Source organism: Varanus komodoensis, unplaced genomic scaffold, assembly GCF_004798865.1.
Source record: "Varanus komodoensis strain SLA01 unplaced genomic scaffold, ASM479886v1 scaffold14_1, whole genome shotgun sequence".
Classification (NCBI taxonomy): domain Eukaryota; kingdom Metazoa; phylum Chordata; class Lepidosauria; order Squamata; family Varanidae; genus Varanus; species Varanus komodoensis.
Genome location: NW_025335438.1, coordinates 1,998,261 through 2,022,593, shown reverse-complemented (window position 1 = coordinate 2,022,593; position 24,333 = coordinate 1,998,261). Strand labels below are relative to the sequence as shown.

General features: G+C 44.9%; 2 protein-coding genes across 3 annotated transcripts in view; one reads left to right on the top strand and one right to left on the bottom strand.

The window, feature by feature from the left end:
- Nucleotides 1-808, bottom strand: part of VIRMA (vir like m6A methyltransferase associated) — a 27,653-nt gene extending 26,845 nt beyond the window's left edge. For both annotated transcript variants that reach the window (XM_044424004.1, XM_044424005.1), the window contains exon 1: nucleotides 735-808. In XM_044424004.1, coding sequence (XP_044279939.1) covers nucleotides 735-797 — 63 coding nt within the window. In that variant the 5' untranslated portion in view covers nucleotides 798-808. The remainder of the gene's footprint in view (nucleotides 1-734) is intronic.
- A 5,766-nt stretch (nucleotides 809-6,574) lies between these two features.
- ESRP1 (epithelial splicing regulatory protein 1) overlaps nucleotides 6,575-24,333 on the top strand; it is a 40,700-nt gene continuing 22,941 nt past the window's right edge. The window contains exons 1-6 of the mRNA XM_044424154.1: nucleotides 6,575-6,724; nucleotides 7,451-7,579; nucleotides 10,517-10,630; nucleotides 16,535-16,649; nucleotides 22,739-22,837; nucleotides 23,718-23,772. Of these exons, the coding sequence (XP_044280089.1) occupies nucleotides 6,593-6,724; nucleotides 7,451-7,579; nucleotides 10,517-10,630; nucleotides 16,535-16,649; nucleotides 22,739-22,837; nucleotides 23,718-23,772 (644 nt within the window). The 5' untranslated portion in view covers nucleotides 6,575-6,592. The remainder of the gene's footprint in view (nucleotides 6,725-7,450; nucleotides 7,580-10,516; nucleotides 10,631-16,534; nucleotides 16,650-22,738; nucleotides 22,838-23,717; nucleotides 23,773-24,333) is intronic.

Here is a 24,333-nt window from a genome sequence, read left to right as displayed (position 1 = left end):
GATTGTTCTCCCACTAGTTGTACAGTAGAGCCAAAATCAACATTATGCAACAATAGCACCACCCAAATAATCTCCAATTATTCAAAAAGTAAACAGTATCCAAATCTAATGGTTTTATGCACAATGGTTTCTGACCTTTTCTCTCTGTCAGCACCCCATCATCATTTCTCTCACCTTTATGCTATACAAAAGGGATGTAAAGGAAAGCTTCTCTTTAGTTGTTTATCAGAACCAATAAAGATCGTGCTTATTTTATTCTATTTATGCATAACCGCAGTATAGGGGAAGAGTTATTACCACATTGGTAATTACAAACTACCACCGAGTACTAGATATTACAGATTAATTAAGGAAAGTATTTTAGACGGCTTGACAAGGGAAAAAAATCCAGGCACCAGGTTACTGGACGCCTAGAAACTTCATCGAGGTACCATGGAATTTGATGTACTGTTTCTGCATCGGTACTTGGGTGCGAAGTGAATCATGCAACACACAAACCCTCTTTACTACGAAAAATAAAATAAAATGGTGGAGCAACTCAAAACTACCATCGCCCTTTGGTAACCACAGTTTCCTTTGTGAGACTCCAAAGAGCTTCTGGCCCCGCCCTGAGATCCGGTGTCTTGTGCAAGAAATTAACCCTGAACCGGGGAGCAGATTAACTGAGAGCCCACATCCCATCGTTCCGAAGCGCCCGGCCAAAACAAAGAAAGGGAATCCGTCGGCTTCGTTACCTCCGTGCTCTGGTGCTTGAAAGTGTCTAAAAACAGAAGCTCCGTTGTAGTGTCCGCCGCCATCTTGCGTCGGCGGAAGCACTTGGCCTGACAGTACAAACACTTCCGGAGTCAAGGAAGACTCGCGCGCGTGCATGTTCCGCAGCTTCCCTGCGCTTGCAAAACCGGAGGGTCCTTCAGTTTTATCTATTTCTGTGCAGTTTGGCTTACAAATCCACGACGTGGCTGGATTCTGGGGCGGGAGCAAAGTGAAGGAAGATAGTAAATGCCCGCGGAAACGGGTTTAGCCGTTTAATATTATGCATCCTTCCTTGGTTCATTTACTAATGTGGGTTGCTTCTGAGTTAACCTACTTGGGATCATGCCCCTGTACTTGGTACTAAGGTTCATTTTAACGTGCAGTTTATTTTCGACTAAGCCTACGTGGGATGAGCGAGCGATGCTAGCGCACTTGACTGGGGAGCAAGCCCCATTAGATAAGGAGACTTCCAAGCATTTTTTTCTCTTGGACTCCTAGGAACACTTACTTGCTCGTAAGCCCTATCGGAACAGTGAGGTGTGTTTCTGAATAAAAAGCGTAGGATCCAGCTGAAAGAAGCGCCAGCTTTCTCAAGTAGTAGGAGCCCTCGAAGTCAGTTACTGCTGCCGCTTACGAGAGCGTTTCGTCACACAGTCACGCTCGCCTCGTCGTGTTTACCTTATTGTGAGCACGAGGAGCTTTTGTTTACAACCATGTGTAGCATCAGTATGTGCTCGTCAGAGAGCCAGAACTGGCTACTTTGTTCTGTCACCTCTACACTCAGCGGCGTTACCAGGTTTAACCAGCGTGGTCCTGAAAAAGGTGTATTATTACTACCCGATTTTATGCAAAGTTAGGCACAACTGAACCCATCGACTCTCGGCGCACCTGACTGCACAGAATCTGGCAAGCCCCTTTCTAGCTTATTTAATGCAAGCAGGAAAATGTGGCTGCAACAATTTCACACGATGTCGACCTTTCCTTTACCTGAACTTGGGCGATGAATTGTGTTAAATTCAGGCGCACAGGCTCTATCCCTACTCTCTCTTGAATTCAAATGGCTCCACTGCTGAAGTAAGTGTGCATATGGTCGCAGCTCAATCGCTGTACATTATTCCCACTGAGTTAAATTAGAGAAGCACCGAGAGGAAGAGAGGCGGGGTGACGGGACCCCCAGGGACCAACTCCTGGGTAATGGCATCTCGAGGGTCACAGAGAAAGGGGCCTTGGGAAGGAGGGCATCTGAAGAAGAGGGAAACAATCCCTTAGAAGGGACCCATTCTTTGGAAGACGAGCGTGTATCCTTTAGCGCAGAGGATACGGGAGCAGGGGTTCTGGTAGTGAGAGATTCGACCGTTAGGAACATATACATCTGGGTTTGCTGAGTATGGACTGCGTGGTGAGTTGCTTGGTACTAAGGCTGCGGATATCACATATCACGTGTACTCCAGATTTCGTCTGTTTTTATGAACGGCGGCCTTTCCTCTGTTGTCCGTGGGGCGAAAGCCTTTGCATTTAAAAGGGGATTGGTGGAGGCATCGAGCAAATCAACTTGGAGCGCGCCTACTACACCCGCCTCGAAAACCAGATTGGCTGGTCCTTCGGTGCCGCAGTGCTGGTTTGGCCGACGAGGCTTCAGTCAGGCAGCCGCTTGCTGTGAGCCCAACTTTCCAGCAACAGTTGCTTCATTCTGCCAGCCACAATGAGCATTACTTTAAGGGTGCAAGCCTGTTTATGTTTAGAAAGTCCTACAGCTCCCAGCATGAAGAAGGTCCTACAACTCCTAGCCTCTCCAGCCAGGAAAACATTTTGCAATTACCAGAATCCCCCGACAGAAAAAAAAGGGTCCCACAGCTTTCAGTACCACCAAGACAGCAGATATTGGGAGCTGTCGGAATATTTCTATCTAACAGTCATAGGATTGTATCCTAAATGTGCATCTAGGAGCTATGCAATCTTTTCATTTTTACTCTAGAGCAAGCACAGAGGGAGCAAGATCTAGAATGTATAAACCCTTAATCAGGATCAGACTTTGTGCCAAACCTAAAGTAAGACCAAACATTTCCACAGAGCGAAATGGAGGACAGAAAGAGAACTGAGAGAAATAAATGAATTAACCAACCTTAAATCTGATGTGCTGGAGGGTTGGCCAGCGCTTCTTTCCTCTCCCCTCTGCAAGTTTTTATACAAGCAGGGGTGCCAGCAAAAAGCATCAACATATTTATTTTTAAATGTATATGCCACCAAACTATTCCAACAGGAATCTTTAGGCCACTTACAACAAATAATCAAATTACAAATATTAAAACACATTCAACGGTGACTATGTTGTGAGAGTGCAAGAAAAAGCCAGTCCATATGTCAGAAGTGACATCATGACAATCCTAGTCAGAGTTAGCTGGGAGTAAGGCCTAATGAACTCAGTAGCTCTTGCATCTGGGTAGACATGCATAGGATTGTGCTATAAGGCAGGGCTGGGAAATGCGTGGCCCCGCAAAGAGGGCTGGTTCGACCATCAGGCAAGGTGAGGTGGCTGTCTCAGGCGGCTGTGTTCAAAGGAAGCCAACGGTGAGACACTGGAGGCATGCAAGCTGCCCTGCATCGCTTCAGCTAGCCTGCTTTGCTCATTGGAGGATGCCGCTCCACTGCTGAAGTAAGATTCAACTGTGATTGGACTACCAACTCCCATCATGCCCAAAGATTTGACTTGCTGGGGCCTTGATGGGAGTTGGAATCTAATAACATCTGAAGGACGTACATGTTCCCCAAGCTTGTTTTAAGATGCCACAAGACTGTATTTACCACAACTAAACCCACTCAATTACCTCCATGGAAACTCATGAAAAGGAACCATATGAAAAGAAAAGAAACCACATGAAAAGGAGCACTGCATTAATCAAGAGCAGTTCTTTGAAATAAGGAACATGTACTTGCAAACTTATATCCAGAGATGCACCTTCCCCTCCCTCATCCATGTTTGCATGCAGCTCCTGGGCTCCCTTCCCAGCATGGTAGGAGGGGACCTTCCTGCTTCACTATCTTCTCCCTGCCTTCACCAGTTTCCAATTCTTTATTTTCAAATAAAGATGTAGACAACTGGGCTGTAAAACATGGGCAGACAGAAGGCAAGTCTGAAGAGGTTTTAGACTTTGCCTCCCAGAAGCCCCTGCAAGCATGGCCAGTGGTCATGAAGGCTGGGAGCTGAAGAGAGAAACATCTGGATATCTTCCTTCTGCCCGTCCCCTAGGGCCTAGGATTCAACTGTGCCACATGACCCTGTTCACATTTCATTCTAAAGCATTACCTAGTGAGGCATATAGGCAGGTACGCAAAGCAGCATAGGGCTGTCTGCAACCCAAGCTTACGCACAGTGACTTAGAAGCCAGCCCTGCAGAGTTCAGAGTCCAATGGTGCCTTCTTCCCAAAACGGACGTATGGGAGTATTATAACCTGGTCTTATACATCAGCTTTCCTTCAGCCCAGTGCCTTCAAAATGTGTTGGACTGCAATTCTCAGCAATCCTTAACCAGCCCAGATCAGGAGTACTGGGGGTTGTGGTCCAACACTTCTGGAGGGCACCAGGTTGTAGGCGGCTACTGGGGATGCAAGTTCAAATATTTATGGTGTGAGGGAGGAGGTGACTGGTCACATTCAGAAGGGTGAGGTGCTCACGCAACTTAAGCAGGGGCTGCAGCTCCGTGGGAGAGCCACCACTTTGCATTAGGTCTCAGGTTCTATCCCTGGCTTCTGCAGACATAAGCGAATCTTTTCCTTAAACCCTGGGGAGCTGCTACCTATCTGTGTTGACCACATTAAGCTACAAGGTCCAATTACTCAATTCATTCTAAGGGGGTCTTTTACCTTCCAAGGTGAAGCAGGAGAGGTGCAAGCATTCGGGCTGGTGAGACTGATAGGCAGAGCAACCCCATTTCAATAACCTGTATACTGTGGGGTTGGATCCACGGTGAGTCTTGGAACAGACCCACTGACATGCATGAGATTAACTTTGGGTAAAGCTTGCACTCAACGAAGTGTAAGTTTTGAGTGACCGAACATAGTAGCCTTCCCCAACCTGATGCCCTCCAGATGTGCTGAACTACAGTTCCCAGCACACCCTAACCAGCCTGTCTCAGGAACAATGGGAGCTGTAGCCCAACACCAGGCTGGGGAGGCTAGCAGGCAGGCTCTGCTGCTCCGTTACTAGAGTGAGGCCCCAACTCAGTCAGGCACCTCACCCTCCAGAATACGGCTCAGCCCTCTCCAGAGCTGAATAAAGGGGGCTGCACCCACCGGCCACCATGCTATGAGAGGCCCTGCTCCCATGAAGCCAGGCAGTATGCAGAGGACTAAAACCCTCCTCCGTCAGGTCTAGGTACGTTCGATGGAGCTGAAACACACGCACACTTACGAGGGACTTACTTCTGAGTTAACATGCTTAGGGCGAATTTTGATGCGCAGCATTTAATCCGACGAGGACTGTGCAGTTGCGCGGGTTGAGCGCCAATACATCAGGCTGCACTTCAGAGCATGCGACAACCTGCAGGGAAACCCGTGGGGTTTTCGAAGCCCACAAAGCAGGACCTGGCTTGTCATCAGCCTTTAAAACGCCGCGCGCTTTTTCGCCTCCTTGGCACATAGAGCGGAATAGTCGACAACGTACAGATTGCTTTTCCTCTGCTTTCCATCATCTGCCGCTGAAGTTAGAATTTAAGTAGCTGTCCTGCGGCCTCCCACGCAGACTAGTATTGCCTGATCGCCTTGTGCCGTCTTTTAACGCTCCAATTTCTGGTGTCCGCCCCGCCCCAATTATCCTTCTCACCCAAAAGAACACAGCCCTGTGCGCATTTCCCTGGAAGCGATTTTCACTGCGATTTACAAGTAAGCAAGCGTAAGACTCCTGCCAAGAGACGTGATTACCCTGCCCAGGCTGGAAAGAGCTCGCGAGCGGCGCCTCGTGGCCGAGGAGGAAAGTCGCCCTCGGTCCCAATCCTGGCTGTGACACGCACGAACTCTCAGCCCGGCTTTCTCTCTGCCTTACTTCTTCCAGTACGGGCAAGAGGAGTAATTACTTACCTGTCAGGGTTGTTGTAAGACTTACAACTGGTTGAGAGAGCTTTGGCCGGTGGGCGATATAGAAATACATGAATGCATAAAAATGTGAAGTGCTTTAAAGACATAAAAGCAGTAATATACATAAAATCATCATGTTCAGGATCGATGACGGTGCAAGCCCTAAAGTGTCTGTTCTGGAGGGGAAAGAGAACGCTCGGCCGCTCTGAGAGTTCTTCCAACTCCTTTTCTTTTGCTCCCGCATGTCGGTCAGGTGTCCTCGCCCAACTGTGGTGTAGTTCCCATTCCTGGTTGGAGCAGCCCCTCTGACCAACCAGCTTGTTGCCACGTCCTTGTGGGAAGGAGCCAATGGGCGGACTCCCTCAGGTGTGCCTCTTACCTGCACCACGTGGGGGGAAGGGAGGAGTGGGCAGGTACAGCCACATCCCCAAACAGCCCAGCCCGCAGCCATTGCGTGCCTCGTAGGGGTGTAGCCCTACCTGTGCGCTGGAATTGGCTCCCATGCAATTAAGCTTTCTTCTCTTCTGCTCTCCCCCCACCCCATAGCAAAGGGCCAGACGGGGCATGCGCCTTTCTCCTAAAAACAGGTCCAGGGCAGTAAGCGAGAGCTTTGGTGGCTGTAGGTGTGGAACAGGCAAGGGGTCTTTTTTCTTCTTCCCGCACTGAAGAGGGCTCGGGGCTGGCCGGCTGGCGGGCTGGCTGACTGACTGCTGTTGGTTTCTTGGCCAAGTTTGCTGAGGTCGTTTCTCCACCACTCATCTTTGTCAGCATGACGGCGTCTCCCGACTACCTGGTCGTCCTGTTTGTGACCACCGCCGGAGCTCAGGGGGCCCGGCTGGGCTCTGATGAGCGAGAACTGATCCAGCTGTTATGGAGCGTGGTCGAGCTGGCCAATAGAAAGGTACTTGGGGGGTTGCTCTGTGTTCATTTTGTGAGGCAAGAGCACACACAATTTGGGGCGGTGGGTGGGTTGGTTCAATTTTTCCCCTTTCCCTTGCTGACCAACTCTATGGTGGCTTAGAATCAAGGGCAACCCGGTGGGCACTTAGTCAAGAATCAGCCTTCTTGGCTTCAGAGGAACTGGCTTCCAAGTCCAGCCTTGCAACAGATGGGTTTAAATTACAACAGGAAAATGGAGGTGAAAGTTAGACAACAGTCTCGAGTCTTTTCAGTGCATCCGTGCAGGGTTTTAAAGACTGCTCAGCTAGAGTGACATGGATCTTGCTTGGGTCATGAAAACTCTCCAAGTAGCTAAGAGGGGGGGAAAAGAGGTTTGATTTTTGGGATGCACAAATCCTTGGAGTTGGCCAGGGCAAGTGTCCCTGACAGAGAAATCCTATGTGTGGCTACTCTGAGGGAAGCCCCACCATGGTGAATGGGGATTTGCTTACTTGAAGAGCTAAGCACACCTAGGGTTGCTGCCTGAGCAAGCATTTGGAAAAACAGGGCCCATTTTCTAGGCCCATGTGTGCCAAACATCTTGCTGTTCTGACTCAAATTCTGCATGTGAGGTGGGGGGCTGGGGGCTCTGGTGGCCCTGTGTCATCAGGGCAAATCTTCAGGGGAGATGGAAGAAAACTAATCCCTTCTTTTACTCTCACTCCCCACCCACTTTAATTCCCTGGAGGTGGGAAATCTTCATGAACTGTTGATTGGACCTGATCACTTGGAGCTGACAGATGAGTGCAAAGAAGTAACCCATATCACGGAGGATAGCTTGAGGCTTGCCCCACAGTTGGAACAAGCTCTGAGACAGGTAAAAGTGTTCCCTGCCCCTGCTTATTCCAAAAAGGGTCATCTCTCCAAACTGAACTTGTCTGGTGCCCTCTGTTGTTAGGTGAAGCACAACCAGTGGTACATAACCTGGTGTCCTCCAGATATTGTGGACTATAACTCCCATTATCCTTTATCACTTGAAGTCATGTTTGGTTGGGTGAATGAAGATTGTAGTCCGAAGCAAATGGAAGGCGCTAGGTTGCCTGCTTCTGTTGTACGAATCAGGGTGTGTTGAGAAAAGAGATGTGTAATCAGGGTGTGTAAGAAAAGAAGCAAGGAGAGAAAAGACACTCCGGTTCACTTCAGGAATGGGTTGGGTTAGCTAGTGGGAGGGGAAGGAGAGCTGAGTCACTCAGCTGAAGCAGGAAGAGTGGACTTCTTCCAACAGCAGCACCCAGGAGTGCCTAGGGAAGAGGAGTGCCTATGTCCAGACTGCTTTTTCCATGAGCCAAGTCACTAGGTTAAAATCTGACTGTCCAGGGTGTTGTCTGCAATGAAACCCAACTTGCTAGTGGTTGCTGATACTAAAATTATAATTACCAACAGACATAAAAGGGCTGCAAATCCTCTTGAAACCAGGAATATTTTGCCCTCAGAGGAAATGGGAAACATATGACCCTCCAGATTATGTTGAACTGCAACCCCCATCTTTCTTGACTAGTGTTTATGCTGGCTTATCTGATGGGACCTGGGTCCAACAGGTAATCCACCCTAGGAATGGCCATCTTAGTGGAAAGGTAGGCTGTGTTCAAGCTAGAGATCTTAATTCCCCAGTTCAAGGCTTCCCGTTACTTGATTTAAATGTGCATTTCTCATTTACCTTTATTCTTCCACTCCTCCCATTTTTGTTTGCAAGTTGAATTTGCAGATTTGAAGACTTGTGTAATTACTGCAGCCCCTAAACAATTTTGGTTGCCTTTTTAAAGCTGCCTGTTACTTCCACATACTACAACTCACTACTTACATGATCAATGTTCTGGAACTGGTGTTTCTGCAATGCTTTGTAAAAGGGACTAATAATTTATCTATTTCTAACATAGTACAAACCTGAGGGAGCCATCTCTGTAACCTTTTGTCTGTTTGGAAGGTATAAGAAGTAATGTAACACAAGCCAATTGACATGTGAACAAACAGATAACCACTGCACCCAGCAACAGGCACATTTTCCTGTATGGGTGCAGGAATTTTTTAAAGAATTTGATCCCATAAAGAACCATGGTGGAAATTATGGGTTACAAAAGAACTGTGCATGGTAAAGAAATACAGGTGCAGTCCAATCAAGATGAGCATGAACCTCAAAATGCAGAGTTTCATCCAATGCAGAAAAGAGATGATCTTTGCCTCCTTGCTCCCCCAGCTGTGCCTTTTCCCTAGCTGCTGTTTCCAGCTGTTTATCAACAGCATCTCAGAGGGGCAAGGAAGAAGGCTGCCATGTTTCAGGCATACGCTGACTGCCTCAGTTTCTTCCCTCTCCATCCTCCAAAATATTCTTCTCTTTGAGATCACTTTCCTGACCTCACAGGACAGTCATGGTTCTTTTTGTGGGAGCTAGAACCAGAATTCTAGCATGGATTCCCAGCTCCAAGGTCAGAGCTGTATCTCCCAACTCTGTGCTGGGAAACCAAACTATCTTATGAACACTGCCCACCACCACAGACAGTGTGTAGAGACCATAGGATTGTTCCTTCCAAAGCTGTGGATTTTTCTTCAACTAAACTGTGCCACTCTTAGAAGTCTGAAAAGAGTAAAGGCTTACTGAGGATTGATAACATACAGCTTGAGAGGGCTGAGAATAGGCCCTCCTGCACTGGAGAATCCTGCACTGGAGTCAAATGACTTTTGACTTCTATTAATCCAGCCCATGGTTTCCACAACAGACCAGCCCTTTGCAAGTTTTACAGCTTCTACAGACTTACAGGCTGTTTTTAACACCCTTTTATGGGGCAGTTGTGCAAATTCTCATCAGTGCAAATGCACAATTTACATGAGTGAAGGAAAATTTCCTACATTTCCCCCCAAATCTTACTCTATAGGCGAGTGTAAGGCAGGACAAATGATATTTGACAATCTGCAAATCATGGTTTAAATCTATTTAACAAAATCTGTACATCCCTAGTTGAGAACCTATGAAAAGAATCCTACTTCTTCCAATAGAAATAGTGGATTTTAATGTTGCAATAATCTTTTTTAAAGCCCTGTAATGTAGGTTAGTAATGCTATCCCTGCAAATTACCAGCTCACCAGCATAGTGAAAAAATGGACCCAGTGTGAGGAGTTTGTTATAAGGGTACAATCTGACATAAATTTAGACAGAAAACAGCCTACAAGTCCTAGCATGCCCCTAGCTGGGGCGTGCTGAGATTTGTAGGCCTTTTTTCCTGTCAAAATTTGCACAGAATTGTGTGTTAGGGGTGTCAGAATGGACTGGGGTGATCCAGGTTGAAATTCGTTGTGTGTCTTTGGGCTAGTCACTCATTTTTGCCTTATTCTGCCTTACAGAATGGTTGTAAGGATAAAAGGAGGCAAGGTTTGAGTGTCATGTTAAACTCCTTGAAGGACAGGGCAGAAATGTGACACATTTTTAAAGAAAAAAGCAAATGTAGCAATAGTGCAATTCATCTCTATTTTGTAAAGAAGAGCTTGATTTGCCAGACTACAAATATTCACCACACCTTTTGCTGTATCAATGATTGGCTGCTTTTGGATTATTATTAATTTGCTTGGAATGTATTGATTTGCATGCCGCTTTGTGATTGAGAGACATGATAAAATGTCATGAACATTATTTCCAGTTTAGGGAAGTAGTGCATCCTACTGAAATTTATAAAGAAAAAATATTTCTCTGAATTTCTCAAAATGTATTTTCATGTTGTAAACAGATCTCTTTCTTTGTGTGTGTGTGTCTTGCAATTTTTAGTTCAACCAGTCTGTGAGCAATGAACTAAATATTGGCGTAGGTACTTCATTCTGTCTCTGCACTGATGGACAGCTTCATATCAGGCAGGTTCTGCATCCTGAAGCTTCCAAAAAGGTAAGTGCCTATGATTCTGCCCTCACAGTTCTGGCTATTTGGGGATTATTCTGTGTGTTTGCAGGGGGAAAAAATAAGTGTTTGTAGTCACATTTCCTCTTGACTAAGTCCATGGAAGTCTAGCTGTCTGAAATTACTGCTGTTTGGGATGTTTAAAAGGAGTACATCTTGTTTACAACATTTTTGTAGTTTTAAAAAGTGACAGGACTATGAATAGGCTTGATCTTGATGTATTTGCATTCAATACTGATGGTTGCTCATGCCTATAATTTGTAGTAAATGACAGAAATGCTTGACATGTGGTTTTAGTGTCAAGCACAACAGTGCTAGTATTTTTCAGCATGTCTTCAAAATGAAATGGATCTCAAAAACACACTTCCAAGTTATTCCCTGATCCATGGTCAGCAATGGCATTTAAATTCTACAAATTGTACCCTATAGGTGATTTCCAATGATAGTCTCATTTAAGTTTCAAATCTATTAAGTCTATTTCAATCAGTCAATTCTTTGGAGGACTAACCTTGGATAAAACCCTAAGGATGCAATCCTTTGTGGACTAAGAGTAGAACCTATTTAATTAAATGGGATTTATAGCAGAGTAAAACATGTGTAGTGCTGGGCTATATATCTTAGTATACAGCTCAAACTTAGTATACAGTTTGGAGATAGTCTGAAACTGAAAAGTCTACAAAATGAAGCTGGGCCATAGAAGTCCATGTTCTGGCAACATCTCATTTGGATCACTACAATGCATTATGTTTAGGCCTGCCTTTGAAAATGTTAGGAAGCTTGAGTCTGTGCAGAATGTAGCAGCCATAGTTCTGGCTGGCTCCATGGGCTGCCATCATATCTTGCCAGTCTTAAAAAAAAAACCCTTTAGAGGCTGCCACTTTGCTTCTGAAGCCAGTTGAAGATGGTGATATTTAGCTGTCAACTCCAATTATTTGGAAGATGGCTTACTGAAGGGATAAGCAACTTGGTACCTTTCCAGATGTTTGGGCCTACAGCTCCTATCAGGGCCAGCTAGTGAGGGTTCATATGAATTGAAAGCCAAAACATCTGGAGGGGCAGAAATTGACCATCCCATATCAATCTGCTTGTGTGTTAAGGTGCTTACCTGGTGTCCTTTTCCAAAATGGCAATTTCATCAGAGTTGAGGCTGAAGTCAAAGGAAGTAGGTCATTTTTGGTGGCAGGACTCCAACTAAGGAAATTCCTCTCCTGAGAGGCAAGCCTGGCACTAAACCTCTTGTCTTCTAGGCATGAGGGACAAAATTAGTCCAATGAGGATGCCCATAGCCCTGTGAACTCAGGGGATTATGAGCATCCTATGCAGGGCAGAAGAAGAATGGAGGTAAAGGTCATCTGCATGCTGTTTCCACTCTGCACAGCAGCTGGATGGCCAATTTCACCCATCCAACTCTGGAGCTTTGGCACAGAAGGGAAGGCAGTTGAGGTGCCACCAAAATACATCATATCTTTGTGGCACTGGTTCCTTCCCTGCCCCCAACATTCCTCCTTCAAGGTTTGTTTTCCAACCTTGCATTACCAGCCAATGCTTTTCTTTCTGCCCTGGCTGTAAACAGTGGGAGGGGGATCTGGCTTGTAGATTTGAGGTCAGAGCTCCTTTCCAGCCTTGGATCTGGAAATCCTGTGTTTCCCTCTAGCTGTTGTCTAGGGAAACATAAGATTGCTCTGCCTGGAATCAGAAGCTTCTTTAAAGTAACTTGTATTCTTACAGCTATTATCTATGCCTTAATCTGCTGCGGGTTTTATTCTGTTGCCTATTTGTGCTTTTACTTTGCATCTTCTAAATGAGTTTGTTTGTTTTTTAAACTTCTCTGAAATCATTGTGATAAGATCTGCAGTTTATTTACATGTGAAGAAGAATTGCTGTGGTTGCTGTTTGAATTTGGAGTGCTTCCCAAAGTGATGCTTGCATTGTACTATTGCTGAATAAGAAATACGTTCATTAGCCTTCCCCAACTTTCTGTCCTACTGATGTTAGTCTGCAACCTCCAGCATCCCTGTAACTGAAAAGATGATGGAAAGGAGAAAGGTGGGGCATTATATTGCTCATGCATTTGTTATGTGCAGTCATATACAAAGCAATTTTGCTTTGACTGCTGCTGGTGCATTTTGGGGTGTGTGTGTGTGTGTTTTATTATTCCTCTTTTCCAAGAGATGAAATCTGTGCTCCATGCCTGTCAAATAGTGCTGCTGTAGATCTTGAAATTCAGGTAGCAAGCAGTATTTGCTTTCCAAGTGTGTCCATTGCAGCAAATGTAAAACTAACACAAGTACACATTTTGATACTTGATTGTACTTGAGTATTTGTGGCTTTAGAAAATAGTTTGAAAACAGTAAAAAAATGCCAACTCTGTGTTTGTATAAAGGGAATATTTTAAGTGGGTATATATCTCATTTCTTGCAGAGCAGTTAAGGTAAAATGTGGTTAGATTGTCATAATCCCTTTAAAAACAGCCACTTCCATGCTTGTCACCCAATACTTGTGTATTGAAATTGGAACTAAAGATCTTTTCACATCCTCAAAGTAGACTGTATCCTATTTTAAGCATACATTCCAAGGATTTTTTTTTAATCCTAAATTCCCATGTTCTCATTCAATGAGCGTCCTTCAAGCACCTACCTCTGCATTCTATATATTCTCAAATCATGTTACTCATAATAAGAAACATTAAGCTATAGTTTTTCTGCTTAGGCTGACTCAAAACAGATAAGCTATGAATAAATTGATCTTCCTCACAAATTCCTGGAAACATACCTTATGTTCAGCTATGGTCAGCTTGTCACCAGATGAGTAAGCTGATATTTTTATTTCAGCATTTCATTCTCTGGGCAAGATTAAATATATACTATATTGCAATGTTATCCATTTTACCATGTCAACCAACCTGGAGTGAATCAGTCTTCCCAAAATGTATATACTGCAAGCCTTTAAAATGGCTAGAAGTGGATGCCCGCCAAAGTATAGCAGAGCAGAACTCGGTCTGCCACGAAAGGCCCCTCATTTATTTTTCACCCTCAAGCAGGCGACTGTCGCACTGGCCTGAGGTATTGCCCTACAGAGCAGGGATGAGCAAAATACAGTTTTGAATTTCAGATGTTTTGAACTTCATTTCTCAGGCAGTTTTCACAGGCCATGGTCAGAAAGAGCGGAAGCTGAAGCCAAAACATCTGGAGATCTGCTTTTCACCCCTTCGTGCATCCTAATAGAGACTGCACCACATGCGTCCCCCTCATAACGAGAGGGAGGAAGACTAGAGGAGCCTTCGGTAGTTTGCTGCCCTCCACAGGTGAACCTCTGTCATACCTAACCAGCATTGCCATGGACCGTAGGGCTTGCTGGAAGTAGCGCCCTCCACACACCAGGTTGCGGGAGGTTGCTGACTTTATTGTAGCATTCCTGGTGTTGTAAACCATGGCCATTGCAGCAAGTAAAAATAGCGCTCTTCAAAGCTATGAAGCAGCACTGTGGTTTTTGTTCCCCCTCAAAAAGCTTCTGGAGTTGATTTGAGGAGTTGGAAGCACGGCATTTTGAAGTAAAATATAAGACATGAAACCTTGAGGCAATTGTTCGTTAAGCCTATACATAGCAACAGGATAAAAGGGGTTTTATTGAAATTCATTTGGGATGAGCTGCAATTAGCTTGTGGGTCGTTCTCGCTGCACATGAGTAAGGCAGGCCGCTCCAGTCTGGCAGCACCCGGTGCGTGCGTGCGTGCGTGCGTGCGTGCTCGCACGTGCCTGTAGCACCTCCGCCTCTCCGTTTAGGGTAAGTCAAGAAATGCTCAGATTTTGACTGAATTGCAGTTAAGTGAACATCCAGTTTGTAGAATGTAACCACGGAGCGAGGTGGCAAAGCCAAAAGGCTGTGCCTTTTTTGTATCTGAGATCATCGCTAGTTTTCCAGCAAGAGCTACTTTGGCTGCAGGCGCTGCTCCTGAGGGCGTTGGAGCACCTTTCCCAGACTGTGGGAGGCCCTCTCCCCTTCTCCTGCTCAGGTGACAGTGCTGCATACCAGGTTCAGCTGGAGCCCTTGTGGGCTTCTCTTCGCCTCTTCTTCCTTATTGTCCAAGCTGGCTAATTCTGTTGATCTTGGGCTCCTCCCCACACCTGCTGGCTTACTGACTGAATGCTCTTCTGTTCTCCTCTCCCCACTCCCTGCACTCTCCCAGCCTTCCCACAGATAAACAGCAGCTGGTCTCCCGACTCGCCACACACACAATTGCCTCTGGTAGTCCAGATCACAACACATTGCTAGAGCAAACAGCAAAGCAAAGCTAGAGAGCCCATGACGAGCATAAGCAGCTTCTCTCTCTCTCTCTCTCTCTCTCTCTCTCTCTCTCTCTCTCTCTGTGTGTGTGTGTGTGCGTGTGCGTGTGCGTGTGCGTGTGCGTGTGCGTGTGCGTGTGCGTGTGCGTGTGCGTGTGTGTGTGTGTGTGTGTGTGAGGGAGGGCCACCTTTGAGCTGACAGAACCACCAGCAGCCTTGGGCCTTGCAGTATAGAATACTGCATAAATGAGGGAATTTTTAAGTTGGAGGTTTCCTTCTCTCTCTCTCTCTCTCTCTCTCTCTCTCTCTCTCTCTCTCTCTCTCTCTCTCTCTATATATATATATATATATATATATATATTCATTCATTCATTCATTCATTCATAGTAAATATTTATATTGGAAAAGGAGGTAATGGACAATGTTCCATCTTGCCTGTGTACCAGTGGGGTATACCACTAGTGCTGGAAGCTAGCAGTTCCTAAAACTGGAAATGAACTGAAATGCTCATTTCCAGAATGGGATAGATCAGTGGAGCTATCAGAAAGTCTATGGGTGCAAGGAAATGAGTAGAGGTGTGTGAGTAATGCTGCCCAAAGCATTCTTTGTTCTCAGTAGAAAGCCTGAAGAACAATAAAGGTTGCAGTACAGAAAGACAGACCTGTGACCAATGTTATATATTTGGTGTTTCTGTTTTTAAAATGGGGTCTGTAAAGTTTGCTTTGGTTGTGTCAGGACTGTGTTCTTCACTGGACATGCACATGGTAGGCATGTCATGAGTGAAGCAGGCAGGACCTGGGTCAGACTTGGTCTGGGAGACCTCTTCTGACTCATTCTGTTTCTGTTTAAATCTTTCTTGGCTGGTTGCTTCTGCATTTCCCCTCTCCTCTCCTGAGCCGGTCAGCAACAGGTCTCCTGTCTCCTCACTCCTGGGACTTCCTCTCATAGCCCAGATCGTAATAGCTGGAGAACTACTAATGCAAACAGCAAGGCAAAACTGGAAAGGCCCTGTTGAGAACAAGCAGCTATTGCAAGAGAGAGAAAGAGAGAGATTGGAGGCTAGAGGCAGAGAGCAACATTTGAAGTAACTGAGAGATGCCACCAGGTCCTTGAGCTTTGCAGCAAAGCACATCATGTTGGGGTACTTCAGATGGAAGGCTTCCAGTGCTGGTAATGGCAGCTGTTCTATCACCCCTCCCCCCGCCCCTTAGTGAATTTTCTGTGGTAAGAATATAAAGAAAACATGGGAGAACTACAGACTGAAGAGGGCATCAGACCTCCCATAAAATTCCATAAACAAGGCAGGGTAATGGTACAATGAAAGCATCCTTTGGAAGCACTAGAATCATCTCTGTCTTCAGTGAGTGATTGTGAAGCAAGTAGATAAAAACACAGCACTCAAACTTAGTGAGACCTCTGCTGAGCTGTGCCTGCTGCACATAGCAGCTTGTTTGTGTTGTGAGAACGGGCAAAGGAGAAATTCAGATGCATTAGGTGACTTGGAAGTGGCACATAAAACTCTATGAGAATGCGTTCAACCTGACTGTTCAGCCTACCAAATGTAGGCAGCTGTTGTCTTCACTTACTAGAGTTAATTCGTTGCTTACAGAATATCTTGTTGCCCGAATGTTTCTACTCTTTTTTTGATCTGCGAAAAGAATTCAAGAAGTGTTGTCCTGGCTCACCAGACATCGACAAATTGGATGTTGAAGTCATGTCAGAATGTATCCTTTCTTAAACACACAGGCGCACACATACAGTCAAGCGAGTATTAAGGATGAGTTGCATCTTAAGTAACAAGTGTGACTGCCTCCTCCAGTTAATGGGAACAGTATAACTTAGTTGAAAATGTTGATCATTTGCAAAAGCTGTTCAGGGCATCACATCAAGTAGATGCTTGGCACATCAGTCTGACATATTTCATGCTGGCATTCCTTCATCCCTCTGTAACCTAAAATGTGAGTCGGGCCAATATAAGGAGACATGGTGCTGGTTGCAGAGGGTGGGGAGGGGGGGCAAGATAAAGATGAAGGAAGTGTCCTTTATTCACACGGCTTGTGTGTGAGTTTTCTTTTTCTCAGGAGTGGAGAAAAGGGAGCATCTTCCATTCACTTTGACTAATGCAAAGCTTTATGTGCTACGTTTGCATTCTATAACACTCCTGCAGGACAGCTAGAGAACTGGTGGTTGTGGGAGAGAGAGAAAATAGGGGAGCCAGTTTTTTAAATAAGAAAAATGTTTTCCCATGTCCATCCCCTGTTGCAGATTTTTGGGAAATTGGAGGAGCATTTGTTGTCCTCCCAGGTTTTTTCCCAAGCCTTCTCCTCTCTAAGGACAGCTGGCTAGTTTTCACAGGCTTTTCATTTCTCATGACACTGCCTTTCTTAGATATGTAAAAGGATGCCATCTGCTCATAATTTTTTCTTTTTGTTATGCATATTCTCCATGCCCAGGCTATTTGTTTTCTGAGCCTTTCTCTGTTGTACTCAATACTGAACAGTTTGGGTTAGTTTAGGGAGGTTCCTCAGTGTAAACCTGTGCTGAGGAGAGCTGTCCTAAAGCCCTGCGGTGCTGGTGGGTCCTAGTGCTGGCAAAACGTAGCTATAGTTTATGGGTTTCCTAAGCAACATAGAAGTAAGATGGTGCCTGTGTGAATCAGCACCGGCATTGCACTACTTGCTGACTGCAAAGAATGTATAGGCAACACTCTCATGTTACCAATAACTGGAAGGCAGGACCATCCCTAGACCAAGTGTCACCCCAGCAATGGGCTTTTGGCATCCTCACTTCCATTTGTTTGACTTTAGGGCCCTTTGTTTTTAGTGACCTCGTTCACACAACAACCTGTGGGTTGTTTAAACCATGGGTAGTCAGGACTGCACAGGAGCCATGCTGTCTCCTAACTGCTTCCTCTGTCAGCGTTTTTCTGACAGAGGAAGCAACCCTGGATTGTGTTTCACAATGACCGAACCTGACAGTTTGGGTTGTTGAGAAAGAAACAACCCAGAGTTGTAGTCCATGGCTTGTGGTTGGTTAAAACTCTGGGCTGTATCTTCCTCAGCAACTCAGAGTGCCACACAGAATGCCACAGAGCACAGCCCAGGAATTAGGCATTCTTGGGTTGTTTTCCAAAGGAGAAAATGCAAGCAGTTAGAAGGCAGCATGCTGGTTCCCACATGGCCCAGCTACCCATGGTTTAAACAATGCATATGTAGTCCTTAGGTGCAAATCAGATTATTTCATTTGTAGCCCATACCATGACTTTCCTGCACTCTTTCTCTTGATTTATTCCTGTCCTCTAAGGTGGAATACTGACCTGGTTGCTTCTGACCGCTCTCTCTGATCATCTGAGAGATAAAGCAAGATGCACAATGGCTAGAATGTAGGTGGCATAAGACTCAATAATGCCGACAGCATGTGTGTTAGGACATATCATTGTCCTTACGACCTGGCAGTGCGGGTCATGAAGAAGACTGGCTTCATTGGTGCCGCTGTGTCCATGAGCAGCTATCTAGATGGATGATACAGGAATTATTAACAGCTAGGCTCACCGATGTGATCCTGTTTGACACTTTTGCAAAGTTTTTTGGGGAAAAACATGACTCATCTTTATAATCTTAACACTCCTGTTGTAGCAGGTCTTCATAAAATGTCCAATGCACTATTATATCCACTTCTGTAGGATCAGTTTCAGCTCCTGTAGTCTGAGGACACAGACAAGATGCTTTTAGCAGATGGACCGAGCTCATGTTGTCTCACTTACCTGATATGACTGAGTAGGACTGAGGAGTGGTAAATGCTTCCTTGTAAAATAGGCTGTTCTCCGCCACCCTCAAGCAGGTGGTGGTGTGGCACCACTGAGTGAGTAGCAGTGGCTAGGATTCCCAGGCGGATTCTCCGGTGGACTCAGCCAGGCCAAGGGCCCCAGGTTCAGCCCCTGGCTAGGGCTGCACAGGAGAATGTGCATAGCCAGTATATTATTTACTGATTGTTATTTTTACTGTTTGTTTCAAAAAGTTATACAGCATTTACCCTGTTTTAGAAAGAACCCTAAGCAGTTCTCATAAAGTACACTGAAATACATTAGGACACAATCTTATGCCTATTTAGACAGAAAAAGGAGTCCTGCATGGCTGGCGGAAGAACACTGGGAGTTATAAGACTTTTTGCAGTCTAAGCTAGCATTGGATTGCACATTAAAATGCATTAAGCATACCAGTAAAAGCATTAAGACACAATTCCAGAATTATGTCTTCCAGATGAATGGGTGGCCATATGCTGGTAATTGTCTCGCTCACTCACTCAGGATGCGCCCCTCCCCCCACAAGCCTACTGGATAGTTCAATTGTTGCGCCAGTGTCTGCTGCTTACTTTCCCTGGGCGCCTGGTGATCACCCCCTTCCTTTCCCACCCATTATCGTGCCCAACCCCAACACGGCAGCAGTACAGAGAGGGGGCTTGCTGGGCTGGTGAGATCTTTTCTGCTGACCCATTTTTCCTAGATCTCTAGCACTTACGCTGGGGGCAAGATGCAAAGCCTCTGCTCTGTGAGGTAAGCTAATGAAATCTGTTGCTCCCCCTTTCCAGTGTGCATGTCCCAGCAGGTGAAGACATCAGACATGAGCAGTAGGGAGAGTTGGGGAGGTTCCCTCTGTACAAGCAATCATAAGCGGTGGAATGAGGTTGGAAACTATGCATACTAACCGGTTGCTATAACAATTAAAACTTATTGGTTATGCAATCAAATACAGCCTCCATACCTCCCAGAAATGTCATGTGAAAACTGTGCTGGGCAACCTGCATATGCAGTTTAAATTTCAGAACCTCATACGCTGAGAGACGTTCATTTAAATGCTTTGTTTACATGCAAGGATGTTGACCTGAAATCATTTACTCCAAGGTGAAGGCTGCAGCCCTACATTCTTCAACGCAAAATTACATTGAACAAAGCAGGGCTAACTTTTGAGCAACGAGCTTTTGATTGCGCTTCCTAGGAGATTTATGACTTCCAGGGGAAGGATGGTGGTTATTGTGCAAAATAGGTTGTCCCCACACCCAAGCCAACTAGAAAGTATAAAAATTCAGTGTTGTGTTAGTCATAAATATTTGAGATTTGAGAAAGATCACTTAGTTGGAGGCCATAAAACAGGAATCCATGATTGTCCATACAGATTTTCCTCTGGTTTTGGAGATGCTGCTAGTACAGTGGTAGACAATTTGCCCCTGCCCCCAAATCTTGTTGGACTGCAACCCTCATCTTCCCCTCACCATTGTCTTTGTTGGCTAGTGTTGATGAGAATTGCAGACCAATGTCTGGAGGATCACAAGTTTGTCCACCTCTGCACTAATGCAAGTTGGACTATATAGTACCTTAGATTTCCTACATGGATATATCTTCAGGTTTCACTGATTCAGGTATTTAGAAATGATCATCTCCACTTTCAACAGACTTTAGTTGGCAAGGGGATCTTCTTGGATTGACTCTGCTGTGTTCATACTGTAAAAGGGAATTAGCTGGGGAGAGAACAATTTGAGCTGGAAAAATACCAGAAGGTTAAGTAAGCTCCCCCTATTATTCCTCCATTCTTGAATGCAGCAACTAATACCTTACCTGAGAAAAGAAAGATTGGAGTTGCACATACCTACCACTAAAAAGGTAAGCTGCCCCTCCATGGTGTAGTTTGCTTACTGTCTGCTGCCTCTGAGATTTGTATTTCAGGCAAGAACATGCCTTAGTTTTAGACTTTGCATTCACTTCATATCCACCAAATTTCAACTGTCAGTCTACTGAAAACACCTTGTTGCTTCTGAAGCTGCAGCTTTATCATCTTGCAGCCATGTTCGTTGCATCCTTTCATATGTCTTTAGCTCTAATACATACATATGGTAGAGGATTTCAAAGGAGGTTTAACTAACACTAAGTGGTGAAGCAAATATTTGTGTTATAATTAAGATGACATTGGCCCTTTGTGCTACAGCATCATATATTTTTTACTCATGTTCACTTTATCTATTATAACTCTTGCACCATGCTTGGAAATGTTGCTACCTAATCAGTTACACCAAAGCATCATATGCTGTTTATAGTATTTTATCGTTATAAAAGTGAACTACATATAGTTATAAAAGTTAAGTTTTGACTTGTTTTTTATCTGCTCACTTTTCGGCTAGAGATCGTTTTGACTTTGGCATGCTGCTCACTGACAAATGAACTAGGGATGTAGAAGCCCGTGTGTTTCAACATATCCATAAATGCCTGTCTGTCTGATGCTCTCTGTATTTCCTGTCCTACCTAATTCACTGCAGTTTTCTACTTGCAGATCTTGCTTGGCCAGTTCATCGTTGCAAATGCCCAAAGGGTGGCGTGAATGAAGCTTGCATGGCTGTTCATAAATCCTGTGCCTTCAGAGGACACATTCTCCTATTTTAACAACAGGGCATGCAAAAACCATTATACTATCAATACGTGGAGCCAGAATACCTGTGTGACTCATTTGGGTTAATATGTAATGCTCGTGTTTATGTAGAACACTTTGAGACTCCATTCAGATGGTTTTAAAAAGTACATGGTATAGGACCATACCATTTAGAATGCAGGCTGTAGAAGTAGACTTCTGGCTTATTTGATAGCATTCTGAAATCATACAAAGGAACAGGAAGGTTGTCCTAAAAGTGTCTGAAGGATGAATGCTCTAGTTGCATTTTAACTCAAGCAGTGTTCCTTCATGATATAACCTTGCACATGGGCAGCAAGACTAGGTAGAATGGACACTTTAAGATGTTACTTGGCCATATGCAGAAACTTTGTGTCATGGGAATCATAGCTCATAGAAGAGAGTTGGAAGGGGCCAGAAGTCCATCAGATCCAACCAACAGATATCCGATTGGATTGGATATTGGATATTCAGATATCCAATTTCTCATGTGATACAGCCCTGCTTGCTTTTCTTGAACATTTAGAATTGGCTTTGAGATAAGACAGTAGTTTGTAAGAAGGAAAATACGATGTCCAGATCTACTAAGTGCCTCCAAGTTTCAACATTTCCAAGCATATCTTAGTTCAGCTTGCTAAACTTTGCTATAAAGGGAAACCCTTACAATTTGGGGAATTATGTAAAAAGGCATTTGCTAGTTCAGTGGTATACAAGTCTAACATCGACTCTTTTGTCAGCAGAGCTATCTTCATAGGCAGGGTGTTGTGCACAGTGCCTGATCATGCATGCCTTTGGCTCCTCCCTTGAACGTGCTCCACTCATAGACTAGCGTTGGGAATGAAAGAGGCAGTCATTCTTGACACTCTTTCCAGGGTGGCACCAACTCGTCAGGTGAGGGTGGTGAGGGCTGGAAAATGAGAATAGCAGAGTTGTTGGAGGAAGTGTAGCTTATCTCAAGACTGCCATCTCCAGGCGTTCAGGCAAGCCTTGGGAGCCAAGAGGGTTTACAAGTGCAGGAAGGAGACATGAGAGAGAGAGCCCAGTCCAGCCCATGAGTCCCTGATGCAGTGTAGGAAGAGAAGGGCTAGCCAGTTAGAGAGCCTGTGAAAGTTCCCAACAACTAGCCGGGAAACAGAAATTTCTGCGTACATCTGAATCTGGATTCCAACCTGAACCTTATTAAACCAGTGTCTGAAGCCAGGATTTGAAATTAGTTTCCTACTCTGTGTGAAGCTTTTGCTTTCTTGTTAATTTTTAACTGGTTTAGCCATTGTGGCTTGTTGTTGTATGCAAATGCAGCAAGGCTGAATTAGTCACTGTTGTTCCTGAGTGTAATCTGTTTAAAATACTGCTTTAAGATCTTTAACATGAGTCCTCAGATCTGAATCTTCAGAAGAACAGCTCAATGCAGCAATTTGGAGTGTCTCAGGTGGAAGACATGGGCAACACCATTTTAACACTAATTTCGGAACCATACAGTAAGCAAGTGGGATACCTTTTGGGGAGGGAATACTTAATTCAGACTTCATTTTCTGCGTCCTGTTCCTGGTAAACCTTTGTCCTGATTTTGTTTCTTGGAGTGATTTGTGGGGATTTCTTTCCTTAAAACTTCAGTATGCAGATGTGTCCAAGTTTCCTTCTCCCTCGCACTAGCTATCCAAGTAGTGAGAACTGCTGGACCAATTCAGTTGTAATGTTAAATAATTTTTTTAACTGGAGGACCAAAAGGTGGGGATGCATATTTAAAAATCAAATATAAAACATAGGAAAGTCACCTTGTCAGTCCATGGGTCCAGTCTCTCCCAGCATAACCAATGGCCCAGAATTCTGGGAGTGGTGGTCCAAATCATCTGGAGGGCACTGAGGAAAGTTGGTCCTTGTTAACTGGCAGTGGCTGTCCTGGGTTTCAGGCAGGGGTTCTGCCAAGCCCAACTTGGCACTTCCAGAGACTGAGCTTGGGACATTTTGCATGCAAAAGATTTATTCTGCCACTGAGCTAAAGCTTCAGGGCATGTTCATAGCACTCCTTTCTGTCCAACAAGACATCTCCCAGCATTCAGTATACTGGCTGGGGAATGCTGGGACCAGTAAGGCTTATGTGTTTCTCAATATGCATAGAATTGCATCTTCATAGGACTATCACTGCATTTTTCAGAAACAGGTACGAGTACAGGGCGGGCCAATGTGTATTACTTAGATCTGCTGGAAAGGCTCCATCTTTAATGTGGGGGGTGTGAAGGAGTGATCCTTCCTGTGAGAAAAGAAATGTTTGTTTTCTCTTTTCTGTGTCATGTATTTTACCTTGCTCACAAGACAGTGTTGCTAAAAATGGAATGTATTTTATGCAATGTCTTATAGATCACAGGTTTTCAGATCCAGAACGTGTGAACTACAAATTTGAAAGCGGAACCTGGTAAGTATCTACCTTTTAAAAGTGGAAAAAGATTTATTTCAAGATTCATTCTGACCTGCTCTTATAATCTACAACTGTGTATGCCTTCTAATATGCTCTGATGAGACCTGCCTAGTCCTAGCTGCTGTGTTTCATTAGGATGGTGTGATACAGCACAGTAGCCTATGGAGCATGGTGCCTGGAGCTGAGGTTCCTATAGCTACAGAGAGCTGTACACACACACACACACACACACACACACACACACACACACACGTACGTACGTGATGGATGGTGGGACCAGGGAGTCAGCTCAAGCAATAGAGCTAAAGTTGGTCTAGGGCTGTGCAGGCATTGGCACTGAGCTGAACCAAGGATATACTGGGTTATACCCAATGTTAGTCCTATATACAGATGACTTCTTGAAATGAATGGGACTTAAATTCATCATGACTAAATTGAGTCTTATTCATTTCAACAGGCCTAGGCTATGTGGGGCTAAATTTGAATACAGCCCCCTGTGTTCCTGTTCCTTCTCACCTCTGTATGTTTTTGACAGGGTCATTGTCCCCACAAGTCATC